This window comes from Nicotiana tabacum, chromosome 2, assembly GCF_000715075.1.
Source record: "Nicotiana tabacum cultivar K326 chromosome 2, ASM71507v2, whole genome shotgun sequence".
NCBI lineage: Eukaryota > Viridiplantae > Streptophyta > Magnoliopsida > Solanales > Solanaceae > Nicotiana > Nicotiana tabacum.
This window is the reverse complement of record NC_134081.1, coordinates 118,376,940-118,396,773: the sequence shown is the minus strand read 5'-3', so window position 1 is coordinate 118,396,773 and position 19,834 is coordinate 118,376,940. Positions and strand designations below refer to the sequence as shown.

The following is a 19,834-nucleotide window of genomic DNA, read 5'->3' as shown; positions in this document are numbered from 1 at the left end:
TTTAGCAACAGAAACGAAAATAATCGTTATAATATAGAAACTTTATTATAATAATAAAGGACGGCACCAAAGTACACAAAGCTCTTCACGTGATGATTGGTTATAAATTGTTCTTGAGAAGGGAAGAAACATTTTAGTGTAATCTTCTTGTACTTTCTCACAGAAGTGTGTCTTTTGCATATGTCGACTATATATATGTATTCTTTTGCTTGGCTTCTTTTCATTTTTGTTTATTCCTATTTGTCTTTAAAATATTTTCAGACAATTATTTATCTTTAAAAATTATTTATCGAAAAGTACTTTTTCTCATGCCATTAAAAAATAAAAAAACAATTCGGTGCTTGAAGCAATTCGCGTTCATGTAGGATCCGAGAAAAGATCGCACTAAGAGGGTGTAATGTTGGCAGCCTACCCTAACCCAAACATCAGTGGCGAAGTTAAAAAAAAAAAAACAGTAATGTACAACTAGTTACAAACTTTACAATGAGTGATTAAGTTAGAGATGTACAATGCTCAAAAAGGTTAATAAAATGAGTGTTACCACCAGCATGTACCATCTACTAGCTAGTCATATGGTCTATGCAACTCCACATCTTTGCACATAAAAACAGGGTCTATGCAACTCCACATCTTTGCACATAAAAACAGGCAGAGGAAGAATAGCTAAATATAGTCCATTTACATAACTGCTTTTCCTAATCTCTATACAGGTTTATGATAAGCTTGAAACAATCTAAGTATTCATACAGACTGCACCTTTGAGGGTTTATCGGAAACATCCTCTCTACCTTCACAAGGTAGGGGTAAGGTCTGCATACACACTACCCTCCCCAGACCCCATCTGTGGGATTACACTGGGTTTGTTGTTGTTGTTGTTGTCATACAGACTGCACCTTTGAAGGGGTACAAGATGAAGCCCTTAACTGTAAACGACTCATGCTCAGCTCCATACTTCTATGAACCATGTCTTGTAACAATCTCTTGGCTGTTTCAGCGGCTTTATCATTTCCATCAACTTGTGCTGCAAAGTCATACACTATTCGCTCCAACATGGAGGATGAAAATTTATTTTCAGGAGGAGAGTCTCGAAGCAAGTCCAAAAGTGTTCTCGCTCTTTCTTGAGCTTGAGGTGTACCCTCTGCCGTAAGCCGTAAAAGGCCTGGAATAGAGCCTTCTTTGAGGATCAGCTCCCTGTATTTGTCTCGGCTGCTTTGACACAACGAGAGCAAAGCCCCAACAGCGTGTTCCGTGCTGACGAGTGAGCCATCTTCAACAGTCTCCACTAGAGTCAGTATTCCATTATGTGCATTTGTGATTGCATCTCTTCCCTCCTCAGAATTAGAAAGGATTTCCAATAGAGCTGTGGTTTTCTCGGCAAATTTGGAATATTTCCTGCAATCTTTGAGGAGATTCATTAGCGGAAAAACTGCTCTTGCATCAAGAACCAACTTGGGATCTTCCTTGCTTGTGGAGAGATTGTGGAGGGCTGTGACGGCGTCAACCCTTCCCTGAACAGTTCCTGAACTCAGGATCTGCACAAGAAGAGGTCCAACTCCAGATGCAGCTATTGTTGGTTTGTTGGTTGCAGCAGCTGATAGTGTCAAAATAGCAGCAGTTGCTAGTTCTTTCAAATTGCCATTTTGGAATTTGAGGAGCTCCACAAGAGGCGGGATGGCACCGGATGTAACTATCCTTATTTTGTTTCTGGTAAATTTGGAAACGAATATAAGGAGACAAGTTGATTATCCTTGAAACAAGTAAGTAATACAAACAGGGGAAAAGCAAAAAGAACAAGGAAGATATATATCCCAAGATAACGAGGGAAAGGGCAGCCCGGCACTAAGGTCCCGTTATGCGCGGGGTCCGGGGAATGGCCGGACCACAAAGGTCTATTGTATGCAGCCTTACCCTGCATTTCTACCGGAGGCTGTTTCCACAGCTCGAACCCGTGACCTCCTGTTCACATGGCAGCAACTTTACCAATTACACCAAGGCTCCCCATCAGAAAGGATGACAGTTTTTAGTGAGATACAAAAAGTTGCAGAAGTTTACTACCACAGCAAGAAGCTAAAAGATCCTGATTGTCTTCTACCTTTCAAAATTTTAACCAGAACACAGTTTATGAATCCCATGAAATTGTAGTCATTGCACATTAAATGGAAAAACTTTTCTTTTGACTGCAAAAGAGGCATTGATGAGCAAAAGTTTAGCTTTGAATGCTCTCCTAATCCAACATCCTCTCTGCTGCCTCACCCAGAAAAAGAAAGATAAAAGACTATTCAATCATTAGATAAGTTTCACACTGCTGGTGGCCGTCCAGCAGAAATTGGAGACAAAAGCAAAGATTCATTTGGGCCACACTCCAATTACACCTTTTAAAACATCAGTGAGAAGATGCAACACTAAAATGCTTACAACAACAACAACATAACCAGTAGAATTCCACAAGTGGGGTCTGGGGAGGATAATGTATGCGCAGACCTTACCCCTACCTTAGAGAGGTAACACTAAAATGCTTCTAAAGATAAAAACTCAATTAGTCAATGGTGTATCTCATTCTGAGGGAAAAGGAACATCCTTTTTGGCTTAGAAGTCCGTAGTCTTTTCCATATAATCTTTCTTCAGATGACTATTAGAGTCCGCATGGCTAGCCCAATTCATATACAAAAGAACTCCACGCCTCCATCCCAGTCGAGACGCTAACTCTTTTTCCCTATTTTGCAAGTGAAACTAAATTGCCAATGTTATCATGACATCTAGGTGACAATAACTCATAAAACAAAGCAAAAGGTCATACTTAACATAAAATTTCAGCAGAAAAGCTCAGGTGGTTCTCTGACAATTAATATAGCAACGTTCATGGTTTCAAGTAGCTCTTTCTGTTTAGGACTGATATCTACTGGCGACCTCTATGGCTGGTTGCTATTTTTTATTTATTTCAATAACAGTGGTATCCGTGCCAAGCTTGCGCACGCCTCAACTAAATCCACCGATTACCTGCTACCTCCCACCAGTATATGTATCGGGTACCTCTATGGCTGGTCTCTATACTTGTTCGGCTTCTTGTATAAAATTTCCATCACATCACACCAAATGCTTAATCATGCTTTCTACAATTACAATGTTAGTTTGTCAAAGTGGAATTCATATGCTTTACTTTCTTTCTTTTTTTAACCGAGAAATCCTCGAGACCAATGGAGCATGATTCGAAACTAAGTGGATAAGGGGTCCGCCCCTCTACCCTTCTCCACTTAAATATAATGCTTTTTGTCTGCAACATAGTTTGAACCAATGACGTGCGTCTAACCCACACATCAAGCATTGCGCTCTTTCCGCTAGGCCAAAGCCTTGGGATTTGTAAGACTTTACATTAAAACCACCACTTTCATCCTTTAGCTTCTTGTTAAATCAAATTTGAGGGCAGCCAAACTGCCAATAGCACCTTTTCCTTCTCATTTCTACAGTAACAAATGTTTCCAGACTCAACATACAAAATTTTCAATTTTACCGGAAAAAGTTATAATCTTTCCTATCTAATCATCACAATAAATCACCATTCTCAAACTATCTCATAAAATCTTGAACAAACTTCAATTCACATAACAACAATCCACACACATGTAATTATTTCTCAACAGATGTTAAAAAAAAAACTAAAAGAGGAATAGTTCAACAATACGAACCGTTCATTGCGGGAGGCAAGATTGAGGAGGGCTAATAAAGCAGCTTCACGAGCAAGAAGAGAAGAAGAAAGCTGAAGCATATCAACCAACGGCGGAATAACGCCGGCTGCAGCAAACCGGGAACGAGTCTTGCCGGAAGACGATGACCTCCTCACTAGTTTCCTAATTTCCTTAGCTGCCTCAATCTTTTCCTTTTCTTCCACTTCACCCCTCAACTTCTCCGCTATTTCTTCTATTATATTCTTGCTTTTTTTGTTCTTTTTTATCTCCTCTTCTTCATTTTCAAGATTGCATTTTTCTTCCATTAATGGCTCCTCTCTTACCATTTTCAGACACCCTTTTGAGCTCTCTTTTAAAGGGTATGTTCAGAATTTTACAAACAGATGATGTGATTTTGTTGATTTTCTTACAGGTGAAGATCTTTCAAGATTCAACTGTTGTACTTTCCCTTTTGGAGGTTGTACGTACCGTGACTCCAGGGAAAAAAAGTTCTCTGTATTGTCATTTTCGTACTTTGCTCTTTTGGAGTTTGCATAGAGTCTTGCGTATTCTATGGTAATTTACATGCACCCCCCTAAAGTTTAAAAACAAATATATAGAACCCTTTACTTAGGAAGTAACGCCCCATCTAACCCAAAAAAGAATGGGAAACAACTATGCTTGGTAGCAGTCAAGTTTAAATGAATAAAATGTTTTTAGATTTAGAATAATCTCAGCGTCCTATGCATTATATATAGGGGTTGAAAAAATTGAGATCATGTAATTCACGTAGTCTAATTTCAAATAACCACGATATTGTCGTCAAATTTAGCTCAATAATGCACATATTAATATAAAATATCCTCTTGACATGAAAATGATTCATCTATGAAAAAATAATAAGTATATAAAGAGTTTAACTTTGGCGGTATAAAAAATAATTATTTAAAATATAATTATAGGTTAATTATACATAATAAGTGGAAGTATGGAATTAATAACCTAAAAATTAAGATTAATGTTATTCTATAACTCGTTAAAATATACTGATATTACAAATATGTCACTACATTAATAGTAAATATATGTTAAATTCAATGATGAAAACTCAAGCTGCCTACGCCATCTGTATGAATTAGGGCGATCGGGTCCGAATCGCGTACAATTTTGCCGGCTCATCAAAAACAATATAGGGAACAATAGTCATCGTTTTGCTATGATCGTTTCTCATTTTTTGGCGTTTTAGGGTCATAAAGTTTCGCACTATTTCTAAATTTTCGTGTGTTATAGCTCACGTCATCTCCTTGAAGTGGCCATATACTGAATTAAATAACTATCCTAATTTCCACCTATCAAATTCAAAAATATTAATCAACTATATTATAATTTATTTTTACAAGAGTCTAATTTAGGGGCGTGTGGTGTGATTGATTAGTATGAATTATTGATTGATTGATAGGGAGACGTGTAAAATGAAGTTAATACATTTGGAACATTTGGACGAAAGAAATTAAAGCAAAGTTGCTCCAAGTATACAAACAAGGAGGCCAAATGGAACACATTAATGTGTCGATCATTATTAGGAAATATATTGTTTTTAATTTACTCCCTTTGTGATGTTTTCTTGATTGAGTCAAAAGAACGAGAAAATGTCTTTTTCAATTACTTGATTAGGATGAAATTATTTGGGAAGGTACATAAAATGACAAGAAAAGTAGTCTGCAAACCAAAAGTCCTAGCAAGTATGTGGTTGGATTTCATTGTAGACTCGTTATATTAATATTTCAGCCTTAATAGTCACTTTTATGTGTCAAATTTTCGAAGAATAATTTCAGCCACATAACTATATTAAATTAATTAAAACTGTAAAATTCATTGCGATTATAGCGAATAAAATTCAATTACCATACGAAAGATTAATCCCTTTGGAGTTTGGAGGTGTGATGATAAAATTAGATATTAAACAGGCAATTTAACAGGGATAATTCAAATCTCCTTTACCCTTTGCCGGACAATTAAGGGAAAATGACATTGTATAGCCGCTCTTAAAATAATAGTCGAAAAAATATATACTTTTTGTATATATATACATTATGTATGTTATATATAAAAATTATACAAATTTTATACACTTTTTCGACAGCCGAATATAAATAGTTTCTGACGCGGGCTAAAAGTGATAATACCCCGACAATTAATTAAGGCTTTCCTTTCTAGCCTAAAGTTCCATGGGAAGTTGCTGAATCCATTAGAATAAAAGGAATTGTGATATTTGGTACAAATATGTGACTTTGCACAACTACATATATTGGTAAATGGTTTGGTTACCTACCAATCATACCTAGTTTATATATTGATTTGGTCAATCTCAAAGAATTAAGAACCAATTTTTTAACTTGGTAAAACCCCTCAACTCTCTCGCAAAAGAAAAAGGGCAAAAAAAAAAAACGACTTTACAGAAATTTGCACTTATTCTTTGTTTTTTTTTTGTGTGTGTGTGTTGGCGCGCCAGTCAACAATTAACCGTAGTAAATAACGCAATTTGGTGTTTGATTTGGTGCAAACACCAGTTTAGTTAATAGATTAGTGCTTGTTCATTTGAATTTGCTATGTCCGATGCACACAAGTAGTTTGGAAGATATGTTTGTATTTTGAGATTTTCTTACAAAATGTAGCCGAATGTAATAATGAATGTACTATTCTTAAGACTGGATCCTGCAATTTTGAGTGTACTGATATTCTTAACATTAGGACTAGAATTTTGCTCCTTGAATTCCATAGTTTGTTGCCTTGCAATTGTTTGGATGTCAAGTATGTCAACTTACATTGCAAATACTTTGCACCTGAAGGACTCGTTTGGTATAAGAGATAAGGGATAATCAATCTCTAGATTAAATTTGAGATGAGTTTATCCCATATTCAATTGGATTATGGCATTTTTTTATCCCTATGGAAGGCTAGAATAACTAATCTCGGGATAATTAATCATGAGATAACTTATTTCCCAACCAAACAAACCCGAAACAGTTTAATTTTTCCTTGACCAGAATTAGGACAAGCTCATGCTTTGTGGATGTCATTTAATCTGGCATCTCTTCTACAAATCCAATCTTCAATCATTTTCAATTATTTACTGCAGCTCATTTACATGATAATCAAACCTTTAACTAAAAATAAAACCAACACCCAAAATAATAAAAAAACACAGCAAAGAGGAAGCAAATCAGACCCTTCTGGAAAATTAGCACTGCAATACTAGTGCATCCCCATTGCCCCAAGAAATAGAAAGAGATGAAAAATTTCAAGATTAGAGAATTCTTGCTGTGAATTGCAAGCATGACCACCAATATTCTCAAAATTTCAACACCACAACAAGAAATTTTCAAGTTGTATCAATTTGCCCCCACAATATACCACTAATAATGCCGCAATTCGCTTTGCACCAACCACCAATTACAACAGTCCCATAAAGTTAAAATCAACTTTACAGGTACAAAGATAAGCGCGAAAGCAAGATGTATGAAAAAAAACCCTAGAACCTCATTGCTTTCAACAGTCCTAAAATCCTACAAAAAGAAGAAATATATAGGGAAGAAAAAGTTTTTAAACTCTCACGGTTATGCTAATAACGCTGAAAAACTATTGAAGGCTATCAAGTTTTAACAAAAACCATTTCGCATGTATCTGCCTCAACCAAAAATCTGCCACTATCGGTTACAGGAGGATTCACCATTTCCTCAGTCCCAAGCAAGAAGAGATACCTTGGTGAAGTTCATTGGTTGGCACCCCTTCTAAAAATTTACAGTCAGCCTGCACACTTCTTTCCAACATTTGATGGAACCATTCCTCCACATCCAGAACGTCGCATCTCTAAAAACTCCAATGACGATTTTCACTTCTTGTTTTTATAGTTTGCAAAAGAAAGGACCAGCTCATCAGTAACTACTTGGCCAGTTAATCTGTGAATGCTGAGGCCGTTGATAGACATTGGCTGTTGGTCCTACCATATCAACTGGACCGGCCATCGTTTGAGACTGCTGCATAAGTGGGTGAACAGTTGATGCTGTAACTGGTTGTGCTGGGTGATAAACACCAGCAAAGTTTCCGTGTCCAGGTTGATTGGGTGTTAGAGCCACTTGACCCTGAGGATGATTATAAAAGGAACTTGCTTGCAAGCTAGATAAATCTCGATTGTGTGCATTAATCCACACACCTGAGCTTTCACTCTGCAAGAAAAGAGATGTTGCACCTAAATCACATTCCTTCAAAAATATAGACAGATGATAAACATTTTTTATAAAGTGATGAAAAGAAGGAAATCAATTGGCCCAGGGTCAGCGTCAGGGTCCCTCTGGACAATGCTATTTCACAAACTTAGATACCTTCAGGGAAAGAGGACATCGTGTCATGGTACAAGATATTTAATCACAGAGAAGGAAACTTAAGTATGAATCTAACCAACCACTACACCAACTTATTTCTGGAGCCAACTAAGTTAATTAGGCAAAAGAAGAAAAGCTCAACAATAAATTACATTTAGAGACGTCAATGAGGAATGCTCCTTTTCAAAAAAAATTACATTTAGAAATTCAAACTGTTATATCTGTTTCAGAAATACGGAATTCTTCCGTCAACCAGATTGCAGAGAAGTACCAGTGTTCAATTAAACAGCATACAAACCTCACTACTACAATGTTGCCCCACGCGAAATTAAAGTCTCTATAACAAACACAAGGAATTTGTAAGTACCTCAAATGGAATGACGTAATGAATTTATGTTTTTCTTTTAAAAATGTTCAGCCTATTTAAAACCAAATCCTTGATAATGTAGCTAAAATGTCAAATTTTGAAACCAAAGTACGAACAAGCAATCAGTTCATGACGAATCATCGCTGTTCAGCAGTTAGCTCTCCACTAAAATCACAGTAAAGCACACACACTACTGGAAAAAGAAATGATCAGGAACCAATTTAAACTTCATAGTGCAGCTTTCCCTGCGAAAGATGCAAAAATTCATGAAGTGCTGCAACTGCCCCTATGGCTCCTCAGATTAGCAGATTGCCGCGGGGCAACGGCAGGTTTTATTTCGTGATCTTGTAAAGTGACTTTTAAAAAATAGATTGCTTATTTAAGTTCTTAGAAAAACCGCATACTGCGGTCCTTGTTAACACGCATGCTGCCAACTTCCACAAGCCAACATCTAATCCCTCTATTAGCATACACTTTGCTAGGAGTCCAACTGATAACACTTAAATTATAATATAGTATCATGGATATATTACAGTTACAGATGAAACTAAGATCAAATTCAATTTGACAAATTAATGTACTCCAATTAGAATTAGACTTCATAAGTTTTTGGCTTCAATTCTTACCAGCCCTTATCACTACAGCTCAAAGCATTTCAGACACTAAATATGCACAGTTTTCACTATTTTCAGCAATAATGATGCACATTTTTTCAGGAAATGATTCAATGTGCATAAAGGAATACCAAAATTGCTAAGAGCAAATAATTGACCAACCTGTTGTCCACTAACATAGACGTTACTATCCTGGAACTGAGACGCAGAAAGATCCTCATTGGGAGCAGGGTTTCCAGTTGTTGTAGCTGAACTAGGGTTATAGTTGACAGGAGAGGATCCATATGGCGCATATGTGCCAGGCACTCCAATGTGAGCTGAATTTCCCACATTAGCTCCTGGTCTATATTGCGAAAGAGAGTATCTGGCAGCAGCTGATGGTGGAGGTGGATATACACCGCCAGCTTGAGGTTGCTGGGAAAAGGCACCATTGCTTAATAATTGATGGATGGCTGTTGGTGGAACATAAAGCGGTGAAAAGTAGTGACCATATGGAATATAATTCGGATGATAATGGGGCAGATGCATCCCAGCAGCCTGCCGAAATACAGGGACAGGTTGCTGTGGTACAGCTAACGAACTCTGCATAAGCCCAGCAGCTTGAGTCACAAGTGGCGTCGGAGCGGCAGTAGATAAAGCAAGAGTGTTCCCGCCCTGCAGAACAATCAAATAAATATATAGACGCACAATCTTAGGTGTGGGTCAACTAAATTAAAGCATCATAGCAATGCGATATCCCAAAACTAAACAATTGTTGCCTGCAAATTATTTATAAAGCAGTAGCGGTATAATTTCCAATAGAACTACTTGAATATCACCATAAGAAGTTAAATCAAGATTTATCTATCGCAAAGGACAGAAAGGCATCCAAGCAAAGGATTTTAGTGTATATTGAGAAGTAGTTGAACATATTTACTCTTTACTCAGTGGCTCAATGAGATTTCCTAGGAGAACTCATACAATATTAAGGGAAGCATGTTCTAGTGAAAGGAAATTTTGGTGAGCTGACAATTTAAACAGCACTGGCATCTCTAATCTTTTCTCTGGTTTATTCAGAAAGAATTTGCCTGAATATGATTCACTTCCGTTGTTGCATTTCAGATTGTAGAGAATTGACTTCTGTGTCAATTTAATAAAGCTAAAAAATCAACCAGGCACTAATTATGACTCAAGTATACAGGGAAAAAGAGAGCTTTTCTAGATCTTTAGCCAAACACCAGTACCCTAACCCTTAGCACACACTTTTCTTCCCTTCTCCTTCTGCTTATCTTTTTCCCCACAAAATTAGAGACAAAAATATAAACCTTAAATCAGTCAAGATGGATACCAACCTCTTGAGAAGATTGAGAAGTTTGTGGAGGCACAACAGCAACACCGCCATTGTACTGGGTAGAAACACCCGCTGAATGAAAAGGTGAAATGCGGCCATCAGTGTCAGCACTCGAACGGTAGAATTGGGCATAGTAGTTTGTTGGGTCAATGGGTTGCTGAACCTGAACAAATGGATAGCTATAACAGTTCTGGAGTATAATAAGTAAATTTTCCAAGCTTAACAACACAAATGCTTAAAGTATATTGATTATCATTTAAATGTTTTAAATATTTTTCGGAGAAGTAATTGTTGTTAAATAGTTCTACAGCCATCAATAAGAAACAGACACAACCAAATAGCACGTGAATATCCTAGGTCCCTGCTACTCAAAGTTGAGGTAAAGCCAGTAGACACTGAGATTCAGTATTCAATCAAACTGCTGCAATGTTTAAAGCACCCATTTGAAAGTTCATTATATTAATAACAATTTGAAGCTTCAGAAAGTATTATAATGACAAAATAGGTATACAAAAATCCAGAGAATGAAGACCTACAAGGAAATTTGGAAGACGAGAAACATCTCGAGGTTGAGATTCAGAGCTATCAAAGGGCGCGAGCTGATTGCCTAACATTGGTGGCACAAAGCCAAAATTATAGTTGGGCGATGTATGAACAACTGAATATTGTTGACCCGACTGCAGAGTCTCTGGCTTCGATTCACTGCACTCCGGAGCAGAGGATGAGATATCATCTCCTTTGGCAGAGAAACTCTCCTGTCCATGTGAAGGTGGAGGCTGATAAGAATAATCAGTGTCCTCTACAGCTGTTGATGCATTTTGATTACTGCATATGCTCATACAAAAGAAAGATGTCAGGTGTGAAAAGCTAGAAATGGCGGAGGTGCAATTATAATCATGCATCAGCATTCAATTTTGATTTGGAAAGAAAAGATTCCACCAAGTCGAGAATAAAAAACTAAGAAGCAAACATGCTCACTCACACCAAAAAACTGAAAAAACGGGGGGAACTTTCACAGCTACAAAAAAACTGAAAAGCTAGAAATGGCGGAGGTGCAAATAATCATGCATCAGGATTCAATTTTGATTTGGAAAGAAAAGATTCCACCAAGTCGAGAATAAAAAAACTAAGAGGCAAACATGCTCACTCACACCAAAAAACTAAAAAAACAGTGGGAACTTTCACAGTCCCCCCCACCCCGAAAAAATATTCACACAAACTTTTAGGTCTCTATGTCCACAACGATCTTTTCTAAAAGAAAAGAGCCATAAAAGAAGAAAACAACTTAAGGTAAAAAAAAAAAAAAAAATTAACTAAGCAGTTGGATTATAAGGTTGAAGATTAAGCACTTAAACTAAAAAACTAAAGCTCGTGTCACTTAAAACTTTAGGGCACTGAATTTCAGGTAATCAAGTTAAGTCTAAATTAATCACTTTATCCAATTAAAGTGTCCTAGTTTGACTAGAGTCTAGACACTGTTTTAAGTTGAGGCTTGAAACTTTTGCATTTAAATATAAGTAGGCTGTGGTCGGAGCTTTGGCTCAATGATAAGAGCGCAGGCACGTCACAGGTACAAAACCCGCCAACAAAGAAAAGCCTTGTACTTGAGTGGAGAAGGGTAGAGGGGTGAGCCCACATCCACCAACTTTCGAACTTGCGCTACGGCCTTTGGGATATATATATATATATATGTGTGTGTGTGTGTAAAAATAGGTCCAAAATGGAGATAAGAATAAACTTATCAAGAATTTTAACTTTCTTTAGGGAAAAATAGGGTCCAGCAATACCTTAATTCTTTTTAAGTGGACCCAAAGCTGGGACAACCTGGCACAAGCCAAAGTAGGATATAGTTAAACTATCACACTGGAGTGGGACAAAGGGAGTAGAGGAGGAATCTGAATCATCTATCGATAGCATGTTTTGAGTTGATCCTTTAATATTACTGTTGAAACCGGAATCGTGAAACCAACAGACTTCCTACAGATTCAATAATAGTTACTTTTTCTTGGTTGATAAACTGCAAAAGAACTTGTCCCATGAGGTGATCATATATAATTCTAGCTTATGATTTATGGCGTCCCTTCCATTCATAAATACACCAACCAAACAAAGAACACATTTCCCTTATTCACTCCATAAATGAACAATATAAAGAGAACACTACATATATCCGCCAAGGGAATGTACATTTCCCTTTCTGTCAGCCAGTGAGATCATATGTCAAGAACAAAGGAAAGAGATACGATGAGAAGCCAGCAAGCAGGAGATCCTTAATTCAATCATCTGCATTACATTTCCAGCTTAAAGATGATTAAGCTAATGATAACGAAAAGCTTCCTAAGTACAAGAGAGGGGTGCAGAGAGAGAGAGAGAGAGAGAGAAACCTTGGAGGCTGTTCACTTGCAGCTTCTTCAATGCACTCAGAAGCTTCAGGAATTGGTGGACTTCCGTCATGCTCGGGAGCATTGTTTGTGCTTGTAACCAAACTAAAGCTAGTGTCGAAACTTCCAAAACAGAATCCAAGTTTTTCAACCTCAGGGACGTGAAGGTGGTTAGGGATAATTACATGCTCAACATCTGAAATGTGTGATTCCTCTAACTTTTTCTGCAGCTCTGCAGTATCTTCTTTTGTTTCAGGAACAGCAGCAGGAGGCTGCAATAGTGTATTGACTTCAACAGAGACCATAGAAACACCAGACGAAGCAGCTGCAAGAGCAGACCCCTGAGCTAGATTATTGTTAACAGGCTTTGGCTTCCATTCCTTACAAGGACCTGCTGTATAAAAACATAGAAGTTAGTGTTATGTTTCCAGCATGAATAACTACACAGGTGGGGAAAGACAAACTCTATTAGCTACAATGCATTTTCTTTATCTTTCCCAATCTAGCAAGTGAACTCTAACCAACAAACAAGCAAAGAGACTGACACCACTAAGGTTCAAAATTAGAACAAACACACAAAAGAAACAAAAACTATACTGATCCAAGCAAAAAGACAATTATCTAAACAGAGATCACTACTACTAACCTTTGCCAGTGTTATCAAATGCGAAAAGCACAAAAAAACTCCAAGCACCATTGGGGCTTTAAGCGCAAATAAAGCGTGGGCTTTAATGAAGAAAGCCGCAAATGAAAAAAAAAAATACAAATATGTATGTGTAGTCCAAGACTAAGATTATAAGCATGAATAACAAATATACGGGCAAAGAAATTGAAAGAAAAATAACGATAATGTGAAATATCAATTGTTAGTGTCGCCTCTTCAGGATTACGCTCATTGGCAAGGAAAAGTATGTCTTAGAGCCTTGATGATGACAGTGAAGTGCCTGCTAAGCGAGGTGAAGCACTCAACATGTTTAGCGCCTCGCTTCAGGGCCTAAGTGTGCTTTAAGTGCACCACTGACCTTTACCAGACAGTATCCAGTAAACTTTACTTATGCCAGGGACCAGATAACTAGCAACGAGCCAACAACCAACATTCTATTTCGAAAACATGAACATTTCTGTTGCACTTAAAGATTTCTGGTGAATCAAAACATTTTGATTTTTGGAAAGTCAAGCTTGAGCTAAGTTCCAGCTCAAACTATCTTTTTTATTTGTGAACTGTTCTAAAAATTGTCAATGTACATTTTAGGGGGGGAAATTAAGAATGTACATTATGATATAGACTCGGCAACTAGGGCTGCCCCCCTCTCTCCAATGTGCAATGGAGGTCACCAACCTAGGACGGGCCTTATTGACCACCCATTGAGCCCATCTATATACGTATATGTATATTAAGAATATAAATCGAGTAATACAGAAATATAAAGTTAAAACAACTGGAAAAAAATAGTGCTTTTATTATCAAGTCAAAGTATTTGAAAGTATCCAGAAAGATGCATATAGTTGGATGTCTTGTATCGACACACTATATTTTATGATACATATAGTTGGATGTCTTGTATCGACACACTATATTTTATGATACACATTATAATATGAAGTATACATAAGGCAGAAAACCTTCATGAAAACATTACATTTTATGATACACATAATAATATATTTTTAACAAACATAAGCAAACAAAACTCTATTTTCCACTAGCAACTTGTTTAATCTATGTTGATCTCAATTTCGGCTCATATGACCAAATCAATGAGAATTTAAAATTCTCAGTGTTGCATGAAAAGCACCTTTTCTATGTTTCTTATGACAAGAAAATTGAAGATATATCTTCATTAATATTCCAGAAGCTTGTATTCTCTATTCCCTGTTATGGCATGTAAAAGCATCCAAGCAAAATTGCCACACTCATTCTTCTTTTTTCTTTGGATAATCATGGTGTCTAGGCCAGCTTGTGCGCACCTCGACTAATTTCACAGAGTACTTGCTACCTCTCACTAGCACAGATACCGGGCGACTCTATCTACTAAGGCTTGGACAATTGGGAAGACACTACCTATTATTTTTTTGCCTCTATTGGGATTTAAACCTGAGACCTCATTGTTCTCAACCCACTTCATTGACCAATAGGCCACACCCTCGGATGCTGCTACACTCATTCTTCTTCAAAGTTCTTCGTAACATATGTTGTTTTAACAATGTACGATCTTACCCACAAGCAAATGCTCTTGTGGGAAATGGTTGTTATGTTTCTTGATAAATTGCATTATGGTATAAATAAATAAATAAATAAATAAGGCAGCCCGATGCACAAAGCATCTCACGTTCAGGCAGGGGCCGGGGAAAGACCGCAACCCAAGGGGTGTGATGTAGACAACCTATCATAACACAACCATTAGTGATTGCTTCCATGGCTCGAACCCGTACTTATAGGTCACACGGAGACAGCTTTACCGTTGCTCTAAGTCCCCCCTTCTAAATTGCATTGCGGTATCAAATCAAATGTTCCTGTGGGAGATGGCAGGAACTGGATAACATCTTTATATTCATTCTCTCATCTATTGATGAAAAATATTCATTCTCACCACCATACTAGGACTTTGCAGATGAATTCATTTGTTTCTGCAACAGCAAGGTAGTATTCCCCTGAACATTTAAATGTCTATTTCACTTTATTGATTTAAAAGAAAAATTCATAATATACTCCAACCCAAACATTTAAATTTTGAAACTTCATAATTATGACACCTATAACTAACCAACAAATTTTTATTTTTATTTTTGGGGTTGGGCAGTCTGCTTTACGGCTTTTACCAATACCAGGAGATAAGGTGCATGTGAATAGATATAGGTCTTGAAGATTTCTAGTTTTTTGTTTTATGAAAGAAGACTTCTAGTATTTTTTTTATGAAAGAAGATTTTTAGCATTCTACTCTATTCTAATACACCATACCATTTGATCGCTACAAATTTCACATAATTTACAGTTAATCCTAAAGCTGAAACCTAGGTGAAATAGCAGAATTTGTTCTGGGTAGATGGATCAACAAAAGAACTGGTTCCTCTTCGTTTTCTTGATTAGGCTCTTCGTCTAAAAGTTACTTGAATTATAATTCAAACTTCCCTTACCCAAGTACAAAGGTAGAAGAACATTATGGGTATGTTGTTGTCGTCTTCCTTTACCCAAGTACAAAGGTAGAAGAACATTATGCAGGTAATTATGAGGCAAAAACCAAGAACTTCAATTATCAAACTAAGCAGCAATAGTAACAAAATCAGTTTGGTAAATCTTTTGAGAAGCTGGGGCATTAAAAGCAATATTCTAACATAGATCACACTAAATTACTATACCTTTTTGTGTACCAATCGTTTGTGATCGATTGTTGTAATTAGACGAAGGCCTGCTAACGGAAGAACCACCATGGATTGAAGAAGCAGTTTGCAAGAACTCTTGAAGTTGATTCTTTCCAGGCCCCTGAAATTTGCTTGGCATCTTCACTTGTATATCTACGCTTCCAGTATCAGACTTTGCTACTCAGATTTGAGGGGAAAGAAATATATAAGCTTCGACACATATAACAAGTCCGTCTATTTAAAAAAATAAAAGAAAATAATAAAATATAATTATACTAATCATAACTATTCTATCAAATAATAACAGTTTCATATTATCATTTTTTTGAGAAGGGACGGTTTCACATTATTAAGTCTTCAAAGCATTTACCAGTAGTCTTTTTACTCCCATTTGAGTTTGAAGAAGCACGTTCAACTGGAGAATGCTGGCTCCCAACTTCCCTTCTAACTGTGCCTACTACACCAGCGGGTCGTGAATCTTGAGATGGCAAGAGCACAGGATCTGAAGCTGAGAGATGAGCTCCTGATGGAGGTGGTGAAGATAGAGTTCTTGAAGAATTGACGGAGTTTGGCCTCCTCTGCCCATGTACATCCCTATTTCCCGTAGCCACTTTTGGGATTTTGCTTGCATCAGCAGGAGTTGTCTGCACACCAGAGCCAGCACCTGCATATGCTTCAAATTGTTTAATTCCTCTTCTTGCAGATGCATGAGCATTTTGTACAATGATGTCGCTCCCGGAAGCTAGACCACTAGGCCCATTAGTAGCGGCACTTGATGAGCTGAAAAAAAGTAAAGAGAATTAGGGCTTCAAAATTATGAGTGTTTGGATAAGCTTATAAGCTGGTCAAACCAGCTCATAATCACTTGTTAGCAAAATAAGACCACATAATCTAGGCAACCAAAACCTAAGAGGGCATCTTTTGTAACATGTGAAAGGCTTAACCTTGGCAATCCAAGATTCCAAGGTAACATGCATATGAAACAATGCCTGGGCAGGGAAAAATCCATAAAGATCAATATTACCTTGAAATATTTTTTGCCTCAACATTAGGCACAGAAGATAAGCCGACACTCTTGTCAAGAAAGTGATTGGTCAAATTTTCTTTCCCATTCTTTCCAGCACCTGCATCTGACAAAACATACACACATAAGTATGAGTCTTTCCCATTCTTTCCAGCACCTGCATCTGACAAAACATACACGTGTGTACGAGTCGGTAAGGAAAAAGAGGAACATAATATCAAATCTAAAAGAAATACAAAGGTTCTTTCGATGAGCTAAATGGAAAGGCATCAAAGACTCAAGAGGGAAATCAATTCTTTTAAAGCCTGATAGCAGTCGGAAAGCCTGAATAAGAGCTTAAAATCAGTTAAAATGTATCTGAAATAACAGGTGAAATGTGTAAACAGAGTGACAGATTGTAGATTAGACATTTAATTTAAAATATTAGAAACCAGAGTCTTTTGTCATTCAGCAAGAAGGGTATATCAGAATAGATGGAAAAGGAAGTAGGTTGAGTATATTAGAAAAGAAGATGGGCTAGTAAATTAAGATTCAGAAGAACACAAATGTGGAACCAGGGGTCCAGGGCTCTGCAGCATCCTGAGAGACTACAACAAATGCAGGATTATTAACAAAATTGACGTTTACCATGTGAAACATGACGAGAAGTCAAATTTCCACGACTCCCTTTGTTCCCCCTGCCCTGCGTGCCGGCTTTCCACTTTGATTCAGCAGATTCCTTGATTGAATTCTGAAGCTATTAATGCAGAAAGAGCAGGTGAAAAGGTCTACGGCAACCCAAAACACTTCCGCAGTAATTATGTGTTTAAGAGAAAAAACTAAGTAATTTAAGCAAGATGCTTATACCAAATTGGATATATCCAGAAGTCCTCTGAAAAAATAAACCCATTTGACATTCATTAGGTCTTAAGGACCAAAAGGTGAATGAATTCTGCTAAGATGCTAAAGCATAATGGTTTTGAATCAGGAATATTTTGATAAACAATGGCATTAATCAGGACTACTATGTGATTTTCTTCAGCAGAACAACAAGGTAAGCTGCAACGATGATTACAGCAGTTGAACAGAAGATGGCATTTGCAAATGCTGAACAGCTACATGATTGCAACAGGTTTATGGATATGTTAATAAGTTCACTATTATTTCAATGTTATAGTGAGAGATCGTAGTTATGCAACTCAGTTTCTAACCATACCTCCTTTTTTCGATCACGCTTCCTTTTAACTTCATGGAATGTATCTGCAAAGAAAGCGTAAAAGAGGTTAGTAAAGAAACTTAGTTTATGTCACCAATGCAAGGATACCGAGAAAGAGAGCACAAGAGGCCCTTTATGCTCCTATAATGTGAACGCCACATTTCCCTTATCAAAAAAAAACTGTGAATTACACATTTCTCTTAAAAGCATTAGACCAACCATCAGCCTATCGTACAATAAATCATAGCTACAAGATGTAATTTTAACCCCAAATCAAATGTAATCTGCTGCAAAATCTGATCTTGAACCAAAGGTAAATTTTAACCTGCTCCCCCCCCCTCCTATGGGGAGGGGGGAGGGGGAGGGTGATTGCATCTATCAGAAGTCTTTTGATATCAAATACCAGAACAAATTAAAGGCAGCCCTTTTACACATATGCCCAAAACTGCTTTTAAGTGCATCATTCAGGAATACCAAACAAATTTAAAACATCAGAAAAAAGAAAGAAAAATAACAACAAAAAAAATAAAGAGTAAGAAGAAAGAATGAAAAACAAAGGCCACAGGGACATGAGAAAAAGAAAAAAAGAACCGACTCAATTGAGTATGAGGCACACACATGCAAAATACCAAAAGGAGAAAAAGTAAAATTCAAAAAAAAAAGGTCACTCATAAAAACTCATTCTATCAAGTAATCAAAAGCTAGAAACAGATCACAAAACAAAGCAAACATTCACACACAGAACGCTTATAAGTACATACACAAAACAACACATAGAGCTACATACACACACACACACACACATAATATATATATATACACACACACACACACACACACACACACACACACACACACACACACACACACATTGACATATGTATATAAAGGGGGAAAAGGAATGGACCTTGAAAGAGGAGTTTTTGAGCAGTTTCGTTGGGATCCATAGAGCATTCTTTGAGCATTGCATATATCTCATCTTCACTGTGATTTCCAGTGATCTCTTTTATATCCTGGATCGTTTTCCTCACACTGCTCGGGATTGAAACCCTAGCTCCTACTCCAACAACACCACTGTTACCACTCTTACTGTTGCTATTCATCTTCACCACCACCCTTAGAACCCCACCAATATTCTTCCTCCAGTACTATATGTATATAAAATATAGATTCCTGTATATACCTAGCTATATATCTCTCTCTATATATATGTCACACTGATGTCGGGGAAGAGAAAGAGAGAGAGAGAGGAAGAGAGGGAGAAAAGAGAGTGATTGATTTTATTTTGGTGAAATATATAAAGACAGGGGCAGGAAGGGTTCTTCAAGTAGTATGAGACATAGGGGCAGGAAGGGTTCTTGAATATTTTGTATGCAATACCTTTGTTGTTTTCTATTTTATACAGTTGGTACGAGATATAAATTATAATTAATTCTAGAAAAAAATTTGAGATGAATTTATTTTATGTTTGATTGGAATAAAATTGTGTTATAATTAATTTTGGGATTAATTATTCTAA

At 37.0% G+C, this 19,834-nt stretch overlaps 2 protein-coding genes across 7 annotated transcripts; both read right to left on the bottom strand.

Moving 5' to 3' along the window:
• Positions 1 to 662: 662 nt before the first annotated feature.
• Positions 663 to 4,149, bottom strand: LOC107825186 (uncharacterized). The gene is made up of 2 exons (XM_016652016.2): positions 3,684 to 4,149; positions 663 to 1,704 (listed from the first exon to the last, which is right to left on the bottom strand). The coding sequence occupies exons 1-2, from the start codon at positions 4,007 to 4,009 to the stop codon at positions 879 to 881; spliced, it is 1,152 nt and encodes a 383-aa protein (XP_016507502.1). The 5' UTR covers positions 4,010 to 4,149; the 3' UTR covers positions 663 to 878.
• Positions 4,150 to 7,041: 2,892 nt separating this feature from the next.
• Positions 7,042 to 19,614, bottom strand: LOC107825185 (uncharacterized). 6 transcript variants are annotated; one of them, XM_016652012.2, is made up of 11 exons: positions 19,223 to 19,614; positions 18,316 to 18,359; positions 17,748 to 17,856; positions 17,121 to 17,283; positions 16,467 to 16,876; positions 16,094 to 16,273; positions 12,740 to 13,130; positions 10,892 to 11,180; positions 10,357 to 10,518; positions 9,188 to 9,679; positions 7,042 to 7,888 (listed from the first exon to the last, which is right to left on the bottom strand). In XM_016652012.2, the coding sequence occupies exons 1-11, from the start codon at positions 19,416 to 19,418 to the stop codon at positions 7,598 to 7,600; spliced, it is 2,727 nt and encodes a 908-aa protein (XP_016507498.1). In that variant the 5' UTR covers positions 19,419 to 19,614; the 3' UTR covers positions 7,042 to 7,597. The 6 variants fall into 6 exon arrangements, with proteins under 6 accessions (XP_016507498.1, XP_016507499.1, XP_016507500.1 ...); XM_016652013.2 differs by having other exon boundaries at positions 12,740 to 13,127; XM_016652014.2 differs by having other exon boundaries at positions 17,121 to 17,226.
• Between the last annotated feature and the right edge of the window lie 220 nt (positions 19,615 to 19,834).